The sequence below is a fragment of the Pteronotus mesoamericanus genome, unplaced genomic scaffold (assembly GCF_021234165.1).
Source record: "Pteronotus mesoamericanus isolate MK-2021 breed Mesoamerican mustached bat unplaced genomic scaffold, CSHL_Meso_final contig_24, whole genome shotgun sequence".
NCBI lineage: Eukaryota > Metazoa > Chordata > Mammalia > Chiroptera > Mormoopidae > Pteronotus > Pteronotus mesoamericanus.
This window is the reverse complement of record NW_026555100.1, coordinates 22,958,750-22,982,306: the sequence shown is the minus strand read 5'-3', so window position 1 is coordinate 22,982,306 and position 23,557 is coordinate 22,958,750. Positions and strand designations below refer to the sequence as shown.

Genomic DNA, 23,557 nt, shown 5'->3' with positions numbered 1-23,557 from the left:
GTACATAACATCTCATACATAAAATTACATCAATCAACAAATATACCCAGTGCTTATCAAATGAACAGCTCATTTTTTGAGGTAGAGGGGATGTTATAAGAAATGAGACAGTGATATTTCTCTAAAGGAAATGTACAAACTTATCTGAGGAAGCATGATATAGACATAGCAGAGATAATGAATCTTATCAGTAACATGTGCTAAGTGTCTGTGAATGACAGAGATAGAAAAAGCTCTAAGAGTTTTCAGGACAGAAAGGTGGTGTCTATAGGTGGGACCAAGGATGGAGCCTGGCCTTGAAGTGTGAACTCAGACTTAAAATGCTACAGACCACTTGGTCACCCCCACCCTCTGCGAACACACAACTGCCAAGCCTTTACTCTTATGCTCATTGCTGCTATTTTCACCAAGACCCCCCTAATTTGACTCCTGAGTTCCTGTGATCTACGCATGGTGCTGATTTGTTTGAAACTGCCCACACCTGTTAAGAGAGCAATTTTCCTCCCACTGAACTTTCATCATACTCTGCCCTACAGTTTTTTACATAGTTATTTGGCAGCACCAGCGGTGGCCTGTATTCTGCTTGACTCAGATGTCTCTGAGTCCAGATTATACCCTTCCTAGCTTAATCTATTTCAGCACTCATGTGATCATATCTATTGGTTTAAGAGCTGTAATGGAAACTTTTAAACACATAGTGCTGCTAGGAGTATTCGTTGTGACGTCTTTCTGCAGGGCAAAACCTTAAAATGTAAGTATGCTTTACTTAGACATTCCATTTCTAGCCATCCCTTTGAAGTGTATTTAAAGATCATATATTGGCACAACTACTTTTTTATTGCTATTATTTTTTAAAATAACAATAATTGTTGGTATATTTGTCTTTTGGAGGGAAGCATTTCTAAACTGAAAATACCTAGAAACCATTCAGAATGAGGATGAATACAGAAAAGTTTGATTATTCTTGTATTTGACATGTTTTTACGTGCTCATGGTGTAGCCTTTAAAAATTTTGTTCTTTGTTTTGTCTTCTCAAGATGTCTAATAGCATTGTGTTGTTCATCAAATGAATCCTTGCTTCATCTGACTGGCTTTCAGGGCCTTCAGTCAACCTACTCTCAAATTACGTAGCAACCGTACAGACATCGCAGCCATTTCAGTTTGTTCCAGCCCTAACTCACTCCTAGCGGTGCTCTTGTTTATGGACTTTTCCCACTCTGTTGCATTTTGTCTATCTCTCAGTGCTATCAGTTTGCAAGGTTCTACTTAGGAGTTTTTTCCTGATTTTTGCAGTCCTACGTGGCTGTATCCTTCAGTCTTCCGGTTTGTCCTAAGCAAGCAGGTGTTCTGGAAAGGAGCCTGGATTTAGCAGAGGAACTAGACTGTGGCTGGAGAATACCTGTGAGATGAGCTTTGTTTTTGATGACTGCTCATTTTTAAAGGGTATTAGAAGTGGAGCCGTGCACACACCAGTCCTTGATGCTTTGTTCTTCTTCTACTTAACTATGTACATTTTTTTCTCTAGTAAAGAGCTGGCCAAGAAGGAAGGCATGTTCTAGTTCCTAGCTTCAAACAATTTGCAAGGGAAAATTAGGTAAAATTGAAAGATAGGGATTTACTCTAGAGTGCAATATTTCCTTTATTATCTTCCCCACAATCGTCTCTGTGTTAGGCCCTTCCCAGAAGGCATACACATGACCTAATTACTCTGTTTTCTCCTGTTCCTTAGCTCCACATCTTGATCCATTGCATTCACAGGGCTTAGTCTGAGATCTATGTAGATGAGAAATTGCATTTTCTTATCTTTCTATGTTTGGCTCATTAAACTATATCTTGGCTCCATTCTGTGGACTTGCGCAACACCTTGGACACACGTACCCCATGGTATGGTATGTGAACTGGCTTTTTTTAGTTCATGTGGTAACTTAAAACATTTTAGGTTATGAAAATTTGCAAACATACATAAAAATAGAGAGGATAGTTAAATAAGCCTCTTGTATACCCATCGCACGAATTCAATTACCAAGATTTCAGTATACCTTCTTTTAAAACCTAAGTTTATCTTGATGTATTGTTCTGTTAAACTGAAACATTTATATTTTTCTGAAACTTGGCTCTTAGTCATGTGCTTAATAGATCAAATGGTAAAATTCTGCGGTGTTTAGTTTCATCATTTAATTGTTCATTGTCATAGGCAGTGGTAAGTAGGAGTAAAAATTAATATTTGACAAACATTATCTAATAACTTTATGTGGTAAATTTAGGCACAAGTTACAATTTTTAAAATGAGCTTTGTGTAGAAATCATTATATAGTTACTAGTATTTCTATTCAATTAAATTTGCCCCTAAACCTAAAAATTGAATTTTCACATCTAATTTCTGCAATTAAAGTATGGTCATGTGAATCATTAACACCATTCTGGGTAATTACTAGAGAGTGTTATTACTTGTAAACCTCTCTCTCCATACGATTTCCTTCCTATATAGTTGTAAAATTACTAAATACTTTAAATGTGTATTTAGGCTAGGAAACTTCTATTAGACATCAATACTAGTATGGAAAATTATGAATACTTCTTAAAATATGATGTTATGATATTAGCTTTAAATGAAGGTAAGTCATTTACGTACCTCTCATGAATAACTCATCTCTTTTGCAGGATACAGGTCCCTGTTAAAATTCTGTCATTAATTTTTCCCTCTATTTTTCCCTATTTTTCTAGCTCTTGTAAATGTGAAGCTCTGGGCTATTGATCGACAATGTTTTCAAACAATAATGATGAGGACAGGACTCATAAAGCATACCGAGTATATGGAATTTTTAAAAAGGTAGGATGTTTTCTTTTCTTTTTCGGAGATCGTTTAATGCCTTTACATACAACCCTCTTCTCTGAAGCACAAGGAAGGTTTTTGTTTGTTTGTTTATTTTTTATTTTTTATTTTTTTCCCTATATCTCAGTCTAGTCTTCGTAGTCTACAAATTTGTGGAAGTGCAAGACTTTGCACCGGCGTCTTCATATTTCTGGTGACTATTTTCATAAGATGTGGTTAAGTCAGAACATCAGAATGTCATTCAACGTTCTCTCATGCAGGAGTGCAGCTCAGAGAAAAAATGAGAATTTGCTTGAACAAAAAAGATATTGGGCCCATCTCTAACTATGTATTAGTTAATGTATTCATGGTACCTCTTCTAAAGCAACATACCCTGCAAGGCTGAATCATCTCTTGTGTGAGTTTCCATATTAAAGGTCAGATGACTAAGATGGAGAAGTTCCAAGAAGATGCTTATTATCCTTTAATCTTGAGTTTAATTTTCCAAATTAAATTCATTTTATGTTGCAGTTCTGAAATATCAAAAGCTTTCCTTTTCTTGATATTACATATTATCATAATAACTCAATTTAGCAAGAATATTGGAATAAAAAAAAAGCTCTTAGGAACACACTGAGATTCCCTGAAATGTATTTCTTTGTCTCTCAGCTTGTTTGAAAGAAAACACATTATTTTGTTATTAAAATAATATTGACAACTCTGACTTTTTTCCAAAAAATAGTTGTTTGGTATCATTTTTCATTTGAAAATAGAATCGTTATTATGTGAGCTAAAGGGAAGTGTACCACCAACTAAGAGTTCATTTGAGAGTTAACATATTAAAGTGCCTCTTTCGTTTTGCATTTTAATTTTTGCTGAAGAAATGGTGTAAATGGAGCTAAAAGAATCAAATTCACATTTTGTTTCAGTGATACATCCTAAGTGATATCTATTAAATCTTCTTAAGGTGCAATTTTAATACTCTTTACTTTGATATTTCTTATGATTAGCTTATTTTGTTTCTGATTCATTGTTTATGTTTTTATTTTCACATAAAATTTATTTTTCATATTCTTCTAAAGAGGCAATAAAATTCTATCAAAGCTTATTGTATCAATGAGATTGGATGAAACATTTAGAAGAAGGGGCAATGTAAATTTCCATTTGGAGTTTAGTGTGCAAGGAAATTAAATTATTGAGATATTGTGTGTCTCTGTATGTGTTGATATATGTGTAAATATGTTGATGTGTATGTTGACATACATAGGTATATATGTTGATCGATATAGAGAGATATAGGTGTGTCTCTGAATGTACATGGAGAGAGAGATATGAATATTCATTTTTAAGCCTTGAAGGACAAGTATGGATTTCTTCTGATACAGTCCTCATGGAGATAGATTCCAACTGGTAATCAATGAAAGGCTTAGGACAGAGCCCCTTATCTGTCTCATGTACTTAAGCACTGGGAACTTATGACCTTAGTTCAGCTTCCGTAAGGTTGTTACAAGGAAATGGAAGGATTGTCAATGTTTCCTTGTATAACTCCAATAAAAAAAACCCCGCTTTTTAGAGGCACTATTTCAGGAAATGGAGGTTGGAGATATCTCTTTTTTGAAGTGACTCTACATATAGTTTTATTTTTATACTATTCTCAGAGCTGCCTAAATCTGTTCTTATTCTGACAATTCAAACCTTAAACAATAAAAGTTGGTTCCCCAGAGTGCGTGAATATTTCTTGTTGGTCAGCTTAGAGCAGGTAAAGTGTAGCTGGTTGAATTAAAAAGAGGTAGGCCTTGACTTTATGGCACTGCCCATCTGGCTACCGTGTAAAACATCAAGTCCACATCATTTGTGGACATAGCGCAGGCCTGGGAATTGAGAGAGGTGACACAATGACCATCATTGCCTGGGGCCACCTTTAATCTTCCCTAAATTATGACTGTGACTGACTGGTTCTCTCTCTAATCCTTCCGTGGCTCATGGGTCCTGTTGAGTTACGTAGAGCCGCATCAGCCGGATATGCAAGCCCTCCCACAGCCAACGCCGGCCTGCTTTTTCAGCCTGGTTTTTTCTTTCCTCTGACAAATGATTCCATGTGCTCAGGCAGACCCTGTGCTTTTATATAGCACGCTGCTTCACTTGCCTTTTTTCCCCAATGTCAGTGCTCAAGCCTCTCTTTTTTTTAGAGCCAAGTATAAAAGCTGCCTCTTCCACGGACAGCTACTTCATCCCACCAAGACATAACCTCCACCGCCTCTGGAGCTTCACCTCTGCCATGTGTCTTATTTTCTACTTGGTTTTATTGTCGTCTGACTACTCAACTTATTTCTACTCCTAGATGATGAACTTTTCATGACTAGAGCTATTTCTTAAGCACCTTGTTGTTCTTTGGCAGAAAGCTTCCTGCTTTGTAGATAGGAAGTTCGTAGGACAGTAAGAGCAGGATTGGTAATTTGTAGTGCCTAGTGCAAAATGGAAATTTAGGGCTCCTTTTCCAAAAATGCTAAAAATTGTCAGACAGTGGCAGCATGGGATTAAAGCAAGCGTGGGGGTCTTCTAAGCTTGGGCTCTGTGCCGTTGCACAAATTTGCACTGATGGAGCTAAGAAAGTAAATAATATTCATCCCTTCTTCACAGTCCCAGCTTAACTAATACTTATGCTATCATTAATTTTGCAAGGCTGTTAAGAAATGGCATATTATCTCCAAAAGAAAGGATATTGTCAAAAAGTAAAATAACCAAAATTAATTAAATTTTCTCCCATAACTTCCAAATTGTATTTATTCCCCATTCGTTAATTTTAAAAATTTTTGCTTACCATTCTTTTACCTCATGTGAAATTTTAAAAAATGTATATAGTCGACTCAATCAACATTTTTCCTTTCTGGCATTATGTTTAGAAAGGCTTACTTATGTTATCATTATAAAAATATAGACTTGCTATTTTAAAGTTTTCTGTAGCTATCTATTTGTGAATGGGGATGTGTATTTTTCTCTTATGTGCCTACTAAATACAACTTTCAGTTGAATTTTTCTACTAGAGACATTATATACTTTATATTTTGTTAAAGGATTGAACCAATTGTGTGACACTATCAAAAATATATAAAAACTGTAGCAAATGATATTACCAGTCATCAGAATTCTTTGAAGGAGGGGCCCTCTGTGTGCACTGGAATGCCTTCTTAATTGAGGAATTTCAGGTCAGGCTAACAGAGGAATGATTGTATATTACTGCTCTTCTCTCCCTCCTACTCTTTTTTTGTTGTTGTATTTTTCTAAATAAACAGTCAGTTTTGAGGGTGAGGAAAGGGGGCAGACCAGGAATATTGATGCTTTGCCAGAATGCAAGGATTTTTCTTGATTGTCAAAGTAGATTTTTATTTTCATTCCAGTGTATTTGCCCATTTTGTAACTACCAGTCATGTGGTCTGGCCCCATATTTGCTATTAAATGCTGCATCGAACTGTGATTCTGGTGTTTAATCCTATTTAGTCATTTGTCTTTGTGCCTGTACTTCACATTCTCTGATGTAAACACAGATGTTCCTATGCAAGTAGAACAAAAAGAATATTTGCAGGGCATTGCTGTTAAGTAAGCCACGATTACTATGGGTCCAGTAGCAATTTTGACAGTTGCTAGCATTTCCCATCTTCTTTGGTGACTGAAAAGCTTTTGTTTTTAAGATGGATTCTGAAAACTGAGCCAAAGAACTGCCAGAGTTATTTGTGTTGCTCTTTTTTCCTGAGCATGGTTTCTGCGCTGCTGTTGGCGCTGGCATCTAGGCCCAGAAGAGAATTAGAATGCAGCTGCGTGGCTGCTGGATGTGCTTACAGGGGCTGGGTTTTCCGCTGGCCCCCGACTTTGATGATGACAACAATGATGATGATGATGAACTTCTGTTTTTATTACTTGCCTTGCTGACAAATGGGAGACACAGCGAGGAGTCTTTGGAGTTTAAGCTGCTCAATTGGTCCTGTTGACCCTCAGAAAATCTTTCTTTATCTACTAAGGCATCTTTTGGTAAGGCAGGGATGCTGATGTCATCTTCCTACGTTAAACCTTTCCGTGACTTCTTTTTGCTCCTAAGAATAAAGCCTGGGTCTAGAGAACTGTCTTCAAAGCCCTTCGTCCCTTGGTTACTGCTGATCTCCCCAGATTCACCTGGTTCTCTCCATTCCCCTTCCTCATTCTCTCACTGCTCCGGCCCCATAGTGGGCTTTCCTTTTCTTGTACACTCCATGCTCCTTCCCAGTGAAGATCATTCCAAGAGATTTTCCTCCCTCTGAATGGATGTATTTCCCAAGTATGCCTGCTGTTGGGGAAAAAAAAAATCGATTATCCCTCAAAGCAATTTTAAATTTCTGATTTTCCTTTCCTGAGTAGAAAGAGGCATTGATACATTAGCCCCCAAGTTTCTCACAGTAGTCTCTGTAAATAGAATTTTACAGTTTTGAGATTTTCAAGATCTTTGTTTGGTTCACAACTGACTCTCCAACCATTAAAGAACTTGGAGGTATTTTTCAATTTTAAAAATATCCATCATGTGGTTTAACCTCCCTTAGGCAGATGAGTGGATCTTCTCCAGAAATTCTTGGTCACTGGAAACTAATTTATAACAAAGGCCAAAAAGCTAATGACCCCCTGTGAGGGTCTCAGCGGCATCCACAGGCAAGGAGTCAGGATGGAGGGCAGGCCTTGGTAAGTCATGGAGCTGCTGTGGCGATTCCTCCTTCTGCCACAGCTCCCTTGCTGAAAGCCCTGCTACATTTCGGTGCTCAGTAAGATTTCTTATTCTTTATTTTCATCTCTAGAGAGTAAGCTCCAAATTTAATTTGTTTTCCCCTTTTATTCTCTAAAACAATAATACTTGTTTATGTACTTAACATATCCTTAAATATATTACATACCTGTGAATATTAGAAAAGGAAGGGTTGTCCCTCCCAAAAGTATGACTGTTATTAAAAATTTGTGAAGTAACTTTGATATCAGAATGGCCTTCATGATGAGGATAATTTCATTCTGGGTTGACTATGACTTCTGCCTATAATCTAGTCTATACCTAGAACAAGCTTTCCTGAAATGTCTCTCTAATTGCTTTACATTGTTCTTATCTGGTAGTTCTGGTCACACCTGCCACTAGCAAGGGCCAATGATGCATCTTCACCTCTGATCTGATACTTACTCAAGGGTTAAACAATGTTCTATTTAGAAATAATCTAAGATATGATATAGTTTAATCCCTGTGCACATTTTATAACTGAAGGAGCTGAGTCTCAGAGAGGCCACACTAAGCTGATACTTAGTTATAAACAGAATATACACTAGAGCTCAGACTTCTGAATTCCCAGTCTCAGGATTTTACCATACTTGGACTCAAGTTCACAGTTAGGATTCTACTGAAAACTCCTCACTATAGTAAACTTCATGTGAGAATAGGTTAATGATATTTTCTGTTTAGCTCTCCACAGAGGTAATTTCCTCATATTATTAATTGGATACCATGCAGACATTGCCCCCTGTCCCCCACCCCCACCCTTGCTCTGTAGGATTTGTACTTTGAATCTTGGGAGAATGAAATTTCTTAATCCCTTGCAAGTTTTTCCTTCTCTGCTCTAATTTGAAAACCTAAGGAAAAAGAATTCATTTTCTTATAACTTAATCTGACAGGTCACCTTGTTCCAGAGATTTATATTTTATTTTACATTATATTTGTAAAAGTATAAGCAGGTTAAGATTTAGAGTTAATTGAGTAGAACATGAATTGGCAAGGGACATGAGAGATCACTCCCTTCACTAATGAAAGAACTGAGACCTAAATTGGTTACGTGAACTGCCCAAAGTCACACAGAAAATTGGTAATATAATGATTCAGCTCTCTGCTCCCAGGTAAAACTAAAATTCAGCTATCCTAGAATGTCAGCTCTCTTTTATTCAAGATCTCAGTGATATAATTTGCTACAATCTTGATTAAACACGTGTTCCAGTATTTCATAATTCCTCTACAATATTGTTTAATGCTCCTGAAAAAGTTGTGTTCTGTATAGAAACAACAAATTGCACATAGCCACCCTTGTACTGTCAAATTTAAATAACAAATGTGGGGTAGGGCCTGAAAATTTTTAGCACGTTCTCAGTGGATGCTTGTACTGCTGGGCTGGGCACCACTCTTTGAGAATTGCTGTTTAGGACACAAGGTAAAGGTAGAGAACATATTTTAAATATTCTAAGTGTTTGCATGACTTATTGATTTGAAGAGTGTCTGAGTTTAAATTTTGGCTTCACCATTTATTATTCAGCAACTTTAGGCAAGTTTTTTAAACTTAAGCTAAATTTCTATAAACAAAAAATCCCTTCCACCGTAAGGGATTATAATTAGGAATTGAAAATAAGCTAACAATAGCAAACATTCATTGAGTGCATGCCAAGCAGAGTTTAAAACATTTTAGATGGATTAACTTATTTAGTTCAAGTTCCTCAGCTAGTTAGGGGCAGCATCAGTGGCTCTAGTACTGATATCCTTAGACTGTACCTACTCTGTCTCAGTAACTCCTGGATGTTCAAATAGCCCCTGTACTTTGCTGCACTCCTCAACATGTACTTTGCCTGGAAATTTGGGCAGTTGGGTTACTTTGTCCTTGGTGTGTCTGAGTTTCTCATTTCCTATATATTTTTTCTCTAAAAGAGTATTTTTTTCAAACCTCAGTAATCTTTTTCTTCCTCTTACCCTCTTATCCCCAGGATATGTTCTCAGAAATAAATACTCAGCAATAGCATAAGAACTGTCACTTTAAATGGTGATGAATGAAAGTGGAAAATGCCTTAGAATTGCATAGACTCAGTGAAGGCACCTTCAGTGGTTTGGAAAGTTACACCACCTGTATGTAAGCAGGCATCATTATTTGTATAACGGATATTAAATGACCAAGAGCTCAGCATCAGTGTCTTTTGTCATCAGAGGTTCAGACATCTGTGTTTGTGGCTCTGGGCTCCTTTCTACCCTCCTGTTCAGGCTCCTCAATCCCAGCTGGTAGTCTTTCAGCAGGACCTGTTGTTGCTTAGGCTGTGTTCAGTGATCTTTTAAGGAATTGGACTATTTGAACATTTACTGATGAAGTAGCTTTGGTACACTTTATTTTTTAAAAAATATTTTTATTTATTTATTTTTAGCGGGGGGAGGGAAGGGAAAAGAGAAGGGAGAGACACAGCACTGTGTGATTGCCTTTCGTGTGCCCCCTACTAGAGACCTTGGCCAGCAACCCAGGCATATGCCCTGACTGGGATTGAACCAGCGACCCTTTGGTTCGCAGGCTGACTCTCAATTCACTGAGCCACACCAGCCAAGGCCGCTTTGGTATGCTTTAGCCTGAAGAAACCAAGATCCTACTTTTGGGACACACATTATGTAAGAGACAACAATATAGTCTAATATAGCTGACATCCCATTTATGGAAAATCAAAATCATCATTCTGTTTTCTACAGACATTTTTTTCTCCTATAATTTATGGGTAGAGATGGCAAAAGAAAGCATATGTGAAAATAGTTTTAGGGATTTTAGATCTTTTAAAAATTTTTTTGAAGAATAAATGACCTATTAAGTTCTTAAGTTTTGAGGTTTAATAGAGTTTTTTCTAGAAGACTGTGAAAACTGCATTAGAATTAAGCGGGACAAAGCTGGTATAGTTCCAATTTGAAGGAAATAATGTGAAGAATAAATAAAGAGGCCCTGTCTCACCCCATGTTCAGGTGTGACTGCTTATACATAGTCCATTTCAGTAGCAGATCCATTCTCATTAAAGATGACATGAAGAGCAGATTTTTAAAATGTCCATTAATTTCATGTTGTCATCTAGCATTTGCACAAATGTCCTCATATTGATCCTTTTTTGATGAACAACAATGTAATCTCTGATATTTGCATAATTGTATATTGACTTTTAAAGAATTATTTATCTACACATTTCAGATATAGGCATATCTCTCCATGTATAAATTCTTTCTAATCCTTGCAAATATAATAAGATACCTGATTTATGGTATTTGTGGCTAAAATCTCCCATTTATGTTAAGTTATGAATCTTACACAGATTAAGTCCTGTTTGGTCCCAGGGAAGACAAGTTCCCAGCTAAGGGACTTAAGTACATTGATCCATGATGCTGCCTTTCCCAGAGTCTGGGTTTGGAGGGACGCATCTTTGGGGATCATAGGCTAACTCTTTCTCATCGTGACCCTGAGGATTCTTTCTCAATACTCTGGGGTTTTAAACGCCAAAGCAGTGTGATGAAGTGTTTTAATATTCCTCTATTTTGTTACTGTAGCTTTGAACCTTATAGATCATCCCTGTAGTGAGGCTTATTTCATTTCTATACCTTTCGTATAGAGCCTACTTACAATCCTATATTTGTAAAATGTTTTGTATGTGAAGGGGTAGTGCATCTGGGGGGGGGGGAGTTTTTTTCTATGAGGAATTTATTCTGTAATGAACAAGTTCAGAAGGGATTCACAAGCTATTAGAGATATTAAGCTAGACTTCTTGGATCCTGGCCGGATAGATTTCTGATTGTTACAGAAACCTATTTACCCACAGATGGAGAGAAGTCTGAGAATCTCGAATGGGGATGAGGATATGTCATTGAGGGACAAAGTAAATATCAGGGAGATTTAGACCGAGTGTGTGTCTCAGCCTATACAACGATCTGTCCTGGGAAGAGGAGAGGATATCCATTTGTTCTTTTAGACAAAGCATCAAACAGGTGGAATGTGCAGCACAGGTCTTGTTTTTAGGGTGGATTTTCTTTTCTCCTTATTGGAATAAAGTTAGTCATAATTTATTTACCAATATGAGCTTTCTTATTTATCTAGGTGAGCTTTTGAGCATAGGATCTGGCAGTTTAGCAGCATGGGTATCCCAAACCAGGCGCTCCCTTGTTCTGCTTTGTCTAGGGTTCAGGGAAGGTGCGCAATGGCAATGGACACCCTTAGAGGGAGCCCCTGGCATGATGTTTGGTGACAGAAAATGGGCTGCAGTAAACACTCCCCACAGTGAGTGTTTTCATAGCAGAGATCAGTGAGGATACAAAAATTAAATGACTTGTGCCTGCTACTTTACACGCATTATCTCATTTAATTTTGACAAGATAGATGTAGTTGATGTTATCCCCATTTTAGTGAAGAGATAACTGCAGTTTTGAAAATGAGCAACTTTTTCAGCATTGCACAGCTACATTCAAAACCAGACCCGATCCTAAAGTCCTTGTATTCTTAATACTTCAGAATAATGTCAGAAGATCAATATTTACCATTTTCTTTTTTTATAGAATAAAAGTGTCAGTTGGTAAATATGTGAAAAATTCATTATAATGACTGAAAAAGTTGTCGGTTATTCATTTTTGATACCCTTCAACCATTATAAAAAGTTACTCATGTTAGTGAGTGTGTGTGTGTGTGTGTGTGTGTATCTGTGTATAATCATCCATCCATATATGAACGGAATCTTGAGGTTTTAAAAGTCACTTAAAAAATAAAGGAATTTTTTTTTCTTTGAGATCTAATAACTGTGTCATTTTAAAAGTTACTTTTCATGTATATGATAAATAATACAATACTTATGCTAAACCCAAGAAAGATTCCAATTAAGCAGTACAACTTCAGCTACCCTATAAATATATATAGAGTTTAAAGTTATTCATACTTTTCAAGGAATTAAATTAATTCTGTTTTCCCAGTTGACTGGATGGGGTCCAATGGGTAAACATTGCATTCCATGTTTGGGAATATTCCTCAAGTGCTTTGGTCTTTTGTGCAAACAGAGATAACATTGTCTTAGAGGATGGATTTGTTTGCTTATTTTTTTTGGAAAGGGATTAAATCTACAAGCGTATCTAACACAAATATAGCCAAGACTTAAGGTAATTAAAGAAACATTAAAATTCAAGGAATTTGATTCCAGAAACTTTTGAATTCTTACAAATTTCAACTCTTTTTGTTTATGGGTACCTTGAACTCTGTATTTGTAGAGGTAGTGCTGTTTATGTAAATAACACCCTTGTGTTTGAGGTTGGAAAGTATGGAGAAATGATAGATTCTTTGCTGTTATTTTTAATCTACATTCCTATATTGCCTGGATAAAAATATGGAAATGTAGTTCAAGACTATCCAATAATTGAGTGTAAAACGTAGCTAAATCCTAACTAGCAAAAAATTATTGTCTTAAGTTAATGAATATTATTTTAAATGACATTAAGCTCACCTTCCTTTCTCCCTCCCATCCTCTCTCCTTTCCTTCTTCCTGTCTTTGCTTTCTGCCTCCTCCCTCTCAACAAATATATTCAGATGTAGAAGTGTAGTCCATAGCCTCTAAAGAGTTTAGTTAGGTACAAACAACATATGATCAAATTTAAAAAAATGTAAATCAGTATATTTTTCTATGTTCAAATTGTCCATTTCATAGTTTAATTCCTTTCATATATGAGTCCTAAAAGGTGAAATTTGTGCAAAGTATGTGGCAGTAGTGATTGGAACACCTGGTAAAATCAAGAATTTCATATTGGACCTGTAAAATTAGCCCAAATCAGGTTGTATTACATACACACACACACACACACACACACACACACACACACACAAATAAAAGTTAGCTTTTTGTAGTAGATAAAACAAATCTATGAAATTTAAGTCTTCTTTAGAAAACATTTTTATTTTTATGTATTCATTTTTAATTTTTAGAATTATGGTTTATTATTTATTTATTTATTTGTTTGTTTTTAAAATTAATTTATTTACTTTTTAAATACATTTGTCTCTGCCTTCCCCCCACCTCTTTCCCTTGCCCCCTCCCACCTTCCCTCCCTCAGCTCTTCCCCTTTGGTTTTGTCCATGAGTCCTTGCTATATGTTCCTTGACTTTCCCCTTCCCTTCCCTTTCCCTGCCCCCACCCCTTCCCTCTTGTCTCTGTTGATTTCTTTTCCTTTCAGTGTTGCTGGTCATATTTTCCTTGCTTCTTTGCATTGTTGGTTAGGTTCCGCTTATAGGTGAGATCATATGGTATTTGTCTTTCGCCCCCTGGCTTATTTCGCTTAGCATGATGCTCTCCAGTTCCATCCATGCTGTCGCGAAGTTTAGTACTTCTTTTTTTCTTTCTGCTGCGTAGTATTCCATTGTGTATATGTACCATTACTTTTTGATCCAGTCATCTACTGATGGGCATTTAGGTTGCTTCCAACACTTGGCTATTGTAAATGGTGCTGCTATGAACATTGGGGTGCATAGGTTCTTTTGTATTGGCGTTTTGGTGTTCTCAGGGTATAGTCCCAGCAGGGGAATCGCTGGATCAAAAGGCAGTTCCATTTTCAGCTTTCTGAGGAAATTCCACACTGCTTTCCATAGTGGCTGCACCAGTCTGCATTCCCACCAACAGTGGACTAGAGTTCCCTTTTCTCCACAGCCTCGCCAGCACCTGTTGTTTGTGGATCTGTTTATGATGGCCATTCTGACCGGTGTGAGGTGGTACCTCATGGTGGTTTTGATCTGCATTTCTCTGATGGCTAGTGATGCAGAGCATCCTTTCAAATGCCTCTGGGCCCTCTGTATCTCCTCCTTAGAAAAGCATCTGCCCAGGTCCTTTGCCCATTTTTTGATTGGATCGTTTGTCTTCTTGGAGTAAAGTCGAGTGAGTTCTTTGTATATCTTGGAGATCAAACCTCTATCTGATGTATCATTAGCAAATATATTTTCCCAAATGGTTGGCTCCCTTTTCATTTTGCTGATGTTTTCTTTAGCCGTGCAGAAGCTTCTTATTTTGATGAGGTCCCACTTGTTTATTCTTTCCTTTATGTCCCTTGCTTTAGGAGACATATCAGTGAAAAAATTGCTGCGTGGGATATCTGAGAGTTTCCTGCTAATGTTCTCCTCTAGGACTTTGATGGTGTTGCGACTTATATTTAAGTCTTTTATCCATCTTGAGTTTATTTTTGTGTATGGTGTCAGCTGATGATCCAATTTCAATTTTTTGCATGTAGCCATCCAGCTCTCCCAACACCATTTGTTGAAGAGGCTGTTATTGCTCCATTTTATGCTTCTGCCCCCTTTGTCGAATATTAGATGTCCATAGAGACCTGGGCTTATTTCTGGGCTTTCTATTCTGTTCCACTTGTCTATGGGTCTGTTCTTGTGCCAGTACCAGATTGCTTTGAGTATAGTGGCTTTGTAGTAGAGTTTGATGACCGGTATTGTGATCCCTCCTACTTTGTGTTTCTTTCTCAAAATTGCTGCGGCTATTCGAGGTCGTTTATGGTTCCATATAAATTTTTGAAATGTCTGTTCTATTTCTGTGAAATACGTCATTGGTATCTTAATAGGGATTGCGTTGAATCTATAAATTGCTTTTGGTAGTATGGACATTTTAAGGATATTAATTCTTCCAATCCATGTGCACGGTATATGCTTCCATTTATTTGTGTCTTCCTTAATTTCTTTTTTCAATGTTGTATGGTTTTCTACATACAGAAAAGGTATGCAGAAGGTCTTTTGTGTCTTTGGTTAAATTTATCCCTAGGTACTTTATCTTTTTTCGTGCTATATCGAATGGTATATTTTTCCTGATTTCTTCTTCTTCTATTGCATTGCTGGTGTACAAAAACGCTTTTGATTTCTGAATGTTGACTTTGTATCCTGCTGTTTTGCCAAATTCACTATTAGGTTGAGGAGTTTTTTGGTAGAGTCTACAGGGTTCTCTATGTCCACTATCATGTCATCTGCAAACAATGATAGTTTTACTTCCTCCTTTCCTATTTGGATGCCTTTTATCTCTTTCTCTTGTCTGACCGCTGTGGCTAGGACTTCCAATACGATGTTGAATAGAAGCGGTGAGAGCGGACATCCTTGTCGTGTTCCCGATCTTAGTGGGAAAGCTTACAGTTTTTGCCCATTGAGTATGATATTGGCTGTAGGTTTTTCATATATGGCCTTTATTACGTTGAGGAATGCCCCATTTATTCCCATTTTGCTGAGTGTTTTGATCATAAATGGGTGCTGTACCTTGTCAAATGCTTTTTCTGCATCTATCGAGATGATCATGTGGTTATTGTCTTTTCTTTGATTTATGTGGTGTATCACGTTTACTGATTTGCGTATGTTGAACCATCCCTGCATCCCTGGGATGAATCCCACTTGATCGTAATGGATAATCTTTTGAATGTATTGCTGGATGCGGTTTGCCAATATTTTGTTGAGGATTTTAGCATCTATGTTCATCAGCGAAATTGGCCTGTAGTTTTCTTTCTTTGTAGGGTCTTTATCTGGTTTTGGGATCAGGGTGATGCTGGCCTCATAGAAGGAGTGTGGGAGTCTTCCCTCCTCTTGGGTTTTTTGGAATAGTCTGAGAAGGACAGGGGTTAGCTCTTCCTTAAATGTTTTGTAAAATTCTCCTGGGAAACCATCTGGCCCTGGACTTTTGTGTGCTGGGAGTTTCTTGATTACTGCTTCCATTTCCCCAGCTGTTATCGGTCTGTTCAAGCTTTCTGTTTCTTCCTCCTTCAGTGTTGGAAGATTATACTTTTCTAAAAATTTGTCCATTTCATCAAGATTTTCAAATTTCTTGGCATATAATTGTTCATAATAGTTTCTGATGATCATGTGTATTTCTGTGGTATCAGTTGTTATTTCTCCTCTTTCATTTCTGATATTATTAATTTGGGTCCTCTCCCTTTTTTTCTTGATGAGTCTGCTTAAAGGTTTGTCCACTTTATGAATCTTTTCAAAGAACCAGCTTCTGGATTGGTTGATCCTCTGAATTGTCCTTTTTGTCTCTATGTCATTCAGTTCTGCTCTAATCTTGACTATTTCCTTCCTTCTACTTGCTCTGGGATTTATTTGTTGTTGTTTCTCCAGTTCTTCAAGTTGTAGTGTTAGGTCTTTTATTTGAAATGTTTCTATCTTTTTAAGGTAAGCCTGTATTGCTATGAACTTCCCTCTCAGGACCGCCTTTGCTGTGTCCCATAGGTTTTGGACAGTTGTCTGTTCATTTTCATTTGTTTCCAGAAATTTTTTGATTTCTTCTCTTACCTCATTATTGACCCATTCATTGTTTAATAGTGTACTGTTCAGTCTCCATGAGTTTGCAAGTTTTTGAAGTTTCTCTTTGAGGTTGATTTCGAGTTTCAAGGCCTTGTGGTCTGAGAAAAAGTTTGGTATTATTTCAATTTTCCTGAATTTACTGAGGCTTGCTTTGTGTCCTATCATGTGGTCTATCTTTGAAAAACTGCCATGAGCATTTGAAAAGAATGTGTATTTTTCTTCTTTGGGATGTAAGGTTCTATATATGTCAGTTAAGTCTCTTTGATTCAGTGTGTCATTCAGTGCCACAATATGTTTATTAATGTTTTGTTTGGAAGATCTGTCCATTTTTGACAGTGGGGTGTTGAAATCCCCTGCAATCAGTGTGTTGCTATCTATATCTTTTTTGAAGTCATCCAACAATTTCCTTATAAACTTGGGGGGCTCCTATATTGGGAGCATATAAGTTTACAATGTTGATGTCTTCTTGATAGATTCTTCCTTTAAGTATGATAAAGTGCCCCTCTGGGTCTCTCTTTTTGGCCTTTGCTTTGAAATCGACTTTGTCTGATACAAGTATGGCAACGCCAGCCTTTTTCTCATGTCCATTTGCTTGGAATATTATTTTCCATCCCTTTACTTTCAATCTGTGTAGGTCTTTTGCTCTGAGGTGGGTCTCTTGTAGGCAGCATATGTGTGGGTCATGTTTTCTTATCCATTCAGCTACCCTGTGTCTTTTGATTGGGGCATTTAGTCCATTCACATTGAGAGATATTACTGATAGAAACTTACTCATCTTTTCTCTTTGTACTTGTGTTCCTCTCTGTCTCATTCTTTTCCTTCATCTGCTTAAACCAGTCCCCTTAGCAGATCTTGGAGTGCTGGTTTGGTAGAGATGTATTCTTTTAGCTTTCTTTTGTCTGGGAAACTCCGTATTTCTCCTTCTATTTTAATGGAGAGCCTAGCTGGGTAGAGCAGCCTTGGCTGTAGGCCCTTGCTTTTCATGGCTTGGAATATTTGTTGCCATTCCCTTCTGGCTTGGAGTGTTTCTGTTGAGAAGTCAGCTCCTAGGCATATCGGAGCCCCCTTGTATGTTACTTTCTCCTTCTCCCTTGCTGCTTTGAGGATTCTCTCTTTGTCTTTGACATTTGCCATTTTAATGATGATGTGTCTTGGAGTGGACCTCCTTGGGTCCTTCTTGAGTGGGGTCCTCTGTGCCTCCTGGATCCATGAGAGCCTTTCTCTCCTCAAATTAGGGAAATTTTCCATCATTACTTTTTCGAGGAGGTTCTCTATTCCTTGCTCGTCTTCTTCTCCTTCTGGTATCCCTATTATACGGATATTATTGCGTTTCAGGTTGTCCTGCATTTCCCTAAATGCTTCTTCATTCTTTTTGAGCCGTTTTTCCATTTCTTGCTCTTTCTGGGAGCTTTTTTCTACCTTGTCTTCCATCTCACTGATTCGATCCTCAGCTTCATCCAGCCTGCTTTGGATTCCTTCTACTGTGTTCTTCAATTCAGAAATGGTATTCTTCACATCCTCTTGTGTCTCTTGATAGTTTCTATGTCCTTTTCCAGGCTGATATAGTTTGCTGTAAGATCCTGATAGTTTCTCTGCAGTTTCTCATAGTTCTCTTTGAGCTGGCTGAGCTCATTGAGCTTCCTTAGAACCATTGTTTTAAATTCCATATCTGATAGTTCCCTTGCCTCTATTTCATTGAGTTCTCTCTGTGGGGAGTCCCCTTTTCCACTCATTTGGGGGGGAACTTCTTTTTCTTCCCATTTTTGTGAGAGTCTGTTAAGTATTTTTGTCCTTTACTTTTCTTTCTGGGCTTGCCTCTGATGATGTCAGTTGTTGACCCTATAGGGCCTTGGGTTGTTTGTTTGAGCCTTTCAGGAGTCTAATGCCTGTGTCTGACTCCTGCTTGGAGCAGCTCTGTGACCCCTTCGGTCAGGGCTGGGCTATTTTTTGGGATCTCTCTGCGCTCTCATGAGAGCTCCTTGAGCGCGTTCCCAGCGCGGCAGGGTCCCCCACCTGCCTGGGCTCGCATGTGTTTGCCCCAGACCAGGGGGGCTTATTCGCGACCTCCCGTGCTCATCTGGCCTCCCTGGCACGCGAGCTTCGGGGCACTGGTCAGTTTAGGGTCTTCTATTGTGTGTTTTCCCCGCTTTTGGCTCTTTGGGTGTGTTGCTTGCCCTCGCCAAATGGGGACTACGGAAATGGGAGGAAATCAGCTCTAGGACTCTCCGGTTAATCCTGTTTCTGGTCTCTCCTCCAGGGACTCTGGGCAGCTCTACTTATTTTGTGGGCTGCTCCGCAATCGCGGCGGGTAGGTCAATTTATGCCTGCCCTTGCCCCTCTGTGCACTCCCTCGCAGGCCGTATGGGTGCCAGTCTGGTGAGGCCTTGCCGGCACGTGCAAGCGTTCGCCAGCCCGCGTGGGTCACACACACGCTCGCCAACCCTCGCCAGTCACTCGGCGCAAGTGTGCGCGCCTGCTCTGGGTGTTTTGGGGGTGTCTATGTTTGCTTTTCTGCTTTTGGCTCTTTGCGGGTGTGGCCTCTTCCCGCGCAATGGAGACTTCGGCAAGGAGGAGTCAGGACTCCCCGGTTCCTCCTCCCGTTCTTTCCCCAATGCCTCCGTTTCTAGTCTCCCCTCAGGGGCCTCTGGGCAGTTCTGTGACCCCTTCGGCCGAGGATCCCACCCCTGTGCGGACTGCGTTTCTATCGCAGGCAGTCTGGTTCATGCGCGCCCCGCTTCTGCCTCTTTGGGGTCGCGCCTTTCCAGCCCACAATGGAGACTACCGAACAGGGAGGGAGTCGGGGCTCCCCGGTTCCTCCTCCCATTCTTTCCCCAACGCCTCTGTCTCCAGTCTCTCCTCAAGGCTCTCCCAGCCAGTCTGCACTCAGCCCCGTAGCTCACTGCATACAAGCTCTGTGCGGAGCGCACAAAAGGCAGGTTAATTGATTCCCTTATGCCTGAGCGAGATGGTAGCTGCAGAGTGGGAAGTGCGTTATCACCCGGGCTCCACCGGCCACAGTGTCAGTTCACTTCACAAAGTTTTCCTCACCAGTCTTTTCCCAGGCACCAGCCCACCCTGCTGCCGCCTCTACCCAGCGATCAAGAAGGGTGGCTGCCGCTGCAACTTTTGCGTTTGCCCTTTAAATGTCTTTTTGCATCCCCAGCCACCTGTCTCTGGCAGAGAGCGCCCCTAAGCTTTTTGGGGTTGTGTTTTGTCTGTATTTTCTCGGCTTTAGCTGCTGTAGTTTAGGGGTTCCTGTTTATGATTCAGACCCCGTTCTTCTCGGGGGACGCTAACTGGCCGTTTCAATGTCCCTCTGGTGCCAGTGCCCGTGCGCACCCAGCCCACCCTCTCGAGCCTCCACCGCAATTCTCACCTGTTGGGATGTGTGAGAGTTGAATCCACTGTCCGCGGCACCAAGGCTCCTCTCCCACTATCGCTCCACTGCTTTCCAGGTGATTACTCCATTATTTAGTTCAGAATTATGGTTTATATTTAATATTTTTTTGTATTAGTTCGAGGTGTATGGCATAGTGATTAGATAGTCATACACTTTACAAAGTGTTCACCCAAATCTTTCTAGTGCCCATGCCTACTTATTACAATATTATTGACTGTATTTTCTATGCAGTGCTTTACATCACCATGACTATATTTAAAAAATATTTATTTACAATATTTATTTTAGAGAGAGGGGAAGGGAGGAAATATGTCCCGACTAGGAATTGAACCAGTGACTTTTTGTTTTGTAGGCCAGTGCCCAACTGAGACATGCTGGCCAGGGTGCCTCATGACTATTTTGTAACTACCAATCTGTACTTCTCAATCATTTCACATTTTACTTCCGGCCCCCTGACCCCTTCCCTTTGGCAACTATCTGTTTGTCCTCTGTGCCTATGAGTTGGTTTCTGTTTTGTTTGTTGGTTTATATTGTTCTTTAGTTTCTATACTTAAGTGAAATCATATGGTACTTGTCTTTCTCTGACTGGCTTATTTCACTTAGCATAATACCCTCTAGGTTTATCCATGTGGTTACAAATTGTAAGATTTTGTTCTTTTTTATGGCCAAGTAATATTCCATTACACACGTGCACGCACACACACACACAGCTTTTTTTTATCCATTTGTCTATTGAAGGGCACTTGGGTTGCTTCCATAGCTTGGCTACTGTAAATAATGCTGCAGTGAACATAGGGGTATATATGTTCTTTCAAATCAGTGTTTTGGTTTTCTTTGAATATATACCCAGAAGTAGAATTACTGAATCATAAGGCCATTCCATTTTTAATTTTTTGAGGAACCTCCATACTGTTTTCCACAGTAGTTGCACCGGTCTGCATGCTCACCAACAGTGCATGAGGATTCCCTGTAGAAAATATTTTTCATTTATTTATCTCAGCTTAAGTATATATTATCTCCCTAATGACAGTTCATTATGCTTTCACTCATGCTGACAGAAGCACAGATTCTCAGAATTTTAACAGCTAGTTAATTGGGCTCTATAGCACCTAACGATTTTTACTTTGATTTAAAGCTCTCTAGTATAATTAAACAAGAGATATTCTGCTTGCTTAAAAAGGCCAAGTTTTTCACAAAAGAGGTATTTCTTTCCCTCATCACTAATATTTGTTCTTCATTGTCCTTGTTAGATTGCTCTGGCATTTCAAAGTACATGATTGGCTTACTTAAATAGTTCTTTTCTTTAATAAATTTCACAATAATCTGATTTTGCTATGTCATAAAATACTATTTTCTTAACTAAAAACAATCCAAATAACCAAACACAGGTTTCATTTTAGAGGCTCTTATAAATCATCAATGAAGAAACAAAGGGGAAATTTTAGGCTAAGTTTTCATCTTATAAGAGCTGAAAGCATTAATGTCTTTCTTTGGAGAGGTCCTTGCCCACTCCACTGGTAGCTTTCTATACTAGTGCACCTCACTCTCTTTTCTGAAAAATGTCTGGCAACCTTTATGCATACTTAAGAAGGTTCTGAAACTCAAATTAAGGTAGAATTATTCAAAGCAGATTTTGGAATTAACAATTACACAGTAATACTATGAAGTACACTTGGATTATTTTAGGACTCAAGGACTGAGATATTTTCTGATTTTCTTTTTCTGAGCCAGATGTTTGATCTATTTTTTTTTAAAATATTGATGTTTGCTCCCTGGAAATCAGTATCTGTAAATCCTCCCTTCCATGCTTACTAACTCTGTCACCAGCCTCCATTACATTCACGTTTCTGTATACCTCACTATTTTGGTTCACCAACCTGTCTATATTTCGATCCTGGTCTTGCCTGGCGCCTCTGTTGCAGCCACCTACCCCTGTTAATTTGATCTCTCCAAAGTTAGTTAAAGTTAAATGCAATAAAATAAACAGAAGTAGTGTTTTGGGGTTCCAGGAAAGAATAATATGGTCTAGAGGGGTAAGTGACCCTGTAGCTGGAATTGGATGTTGATGAAATAGCAAGACTGCAAACTAGGAAAATGAGTCACATTAGCTTCCTGGGCACATAGGGACTGGTCTGGAGTGTATGTGAAGCAGAGGGTCTGTGCTTTAAGACAGAAAATCAGGGAGTGAACCTCAAAGGAATATCTTTTTAGCTAAAGATCTTGATGCACCAGGAAAAGCCATTGCTTGAGGATAGCTGAAGTCAAGAATAAATTCATAATCACTGAGAACTAAAAGCATCATAATTATGAAAATTTAAGCATTGGTGGCATTTTTATATGGGTTTTAAATAGTTTTTTAAAAAATATGGCTTTTCAAAATTATTTTTAGCTTCTATACACTAATAAAGGATACATTTTCCAAAAATTCTAAAGCATCAAAAATTATTGTAATGTTATTTTCCAGACACCTGCTGTCAGCATTGAGGATTTTACTCATAGTATTTTTCTGTTTATGTGCAACTTTTACCTAATTGTGCTCATGATGAATACACAGTCTTTAATGTTGCTGTTAATGTTCATTTTTTTATGTTAGTTTATGTTAAGTTTTTCCAAACTTCTGTTTGCTGTTTTGTGATGCCACCATTTACTCCTGTACTTGAGTTTTAAGGACTTGATTCTGGGAGACCAGAGGATTGGAAAGATGTAATAAGAAAGAGCATTAGAATGAAGGCAACACAACCTTGACCTGCTCATGTGCACTTGCTCTGAATCCAGAGTAGGTGCGAATCAGATTGTGCTCAAAGAAAAGTGGTCAATGTGAGGGGAAGTCCTGGAGAAAAGTGAGACTGATTTACAGCCTTATCAAGGAAAGCTTGTGGGTTGGTTTTAGGCATAATTTCCACATTGGATTTTTGGTGCATAAAGAAGGTTTCCACAGATTTGTAGTTTTGACAGGAGAAAATATTAAATTGGACATTTCCTAATTTGGGTATAACATGTTTTAAAACAATGTTTTATTTTTATTGCAGTGTATCATAGGCTCTGTAACGTGCGCAAATCTTAAAAGTACAGGTCAACATGTGCTTACATATCTATATAGCCATGTAACCAACACCCAGGTCAAGATAGAGGATGTTTCCAGTTCCTCGTAAGGCTCTCCTTTGCCCCCACCCAGTCAATCTCCCCCGCCAGAGACAGCCATTATTCTGGGTTCTGTCATCATAATTTATGCTTGTTTTTCAACTTCATATTCTTCTGCGTCTGTTT

General features: G+C 38.6%; 1 protein-coding gene across 2 annotated transcripts in view; it reads left to right on the top strand.

The window, feature by feature from the left end:
* Positions 1-23,557, top strand: part of PRKG1 (protein kinase cGMP-dependent 1) — a 1,177,478-nt gene that overhangs the window by 747,054 nt on the left and 406,867 nt on the right. For both annotated transcript variants that reach the window (XM_054572784.1, XM_054572783.1), the window contains exon 4: positions 2,725-2,830. In XM_054572784.1, coding sequence (XP_054428759.1) covers positions 2,725-2,830 — 106 coding nt within the window. The remainder of the gene's footprint in view (positions 1-2,724; positions 2,831-23,557) is intronic.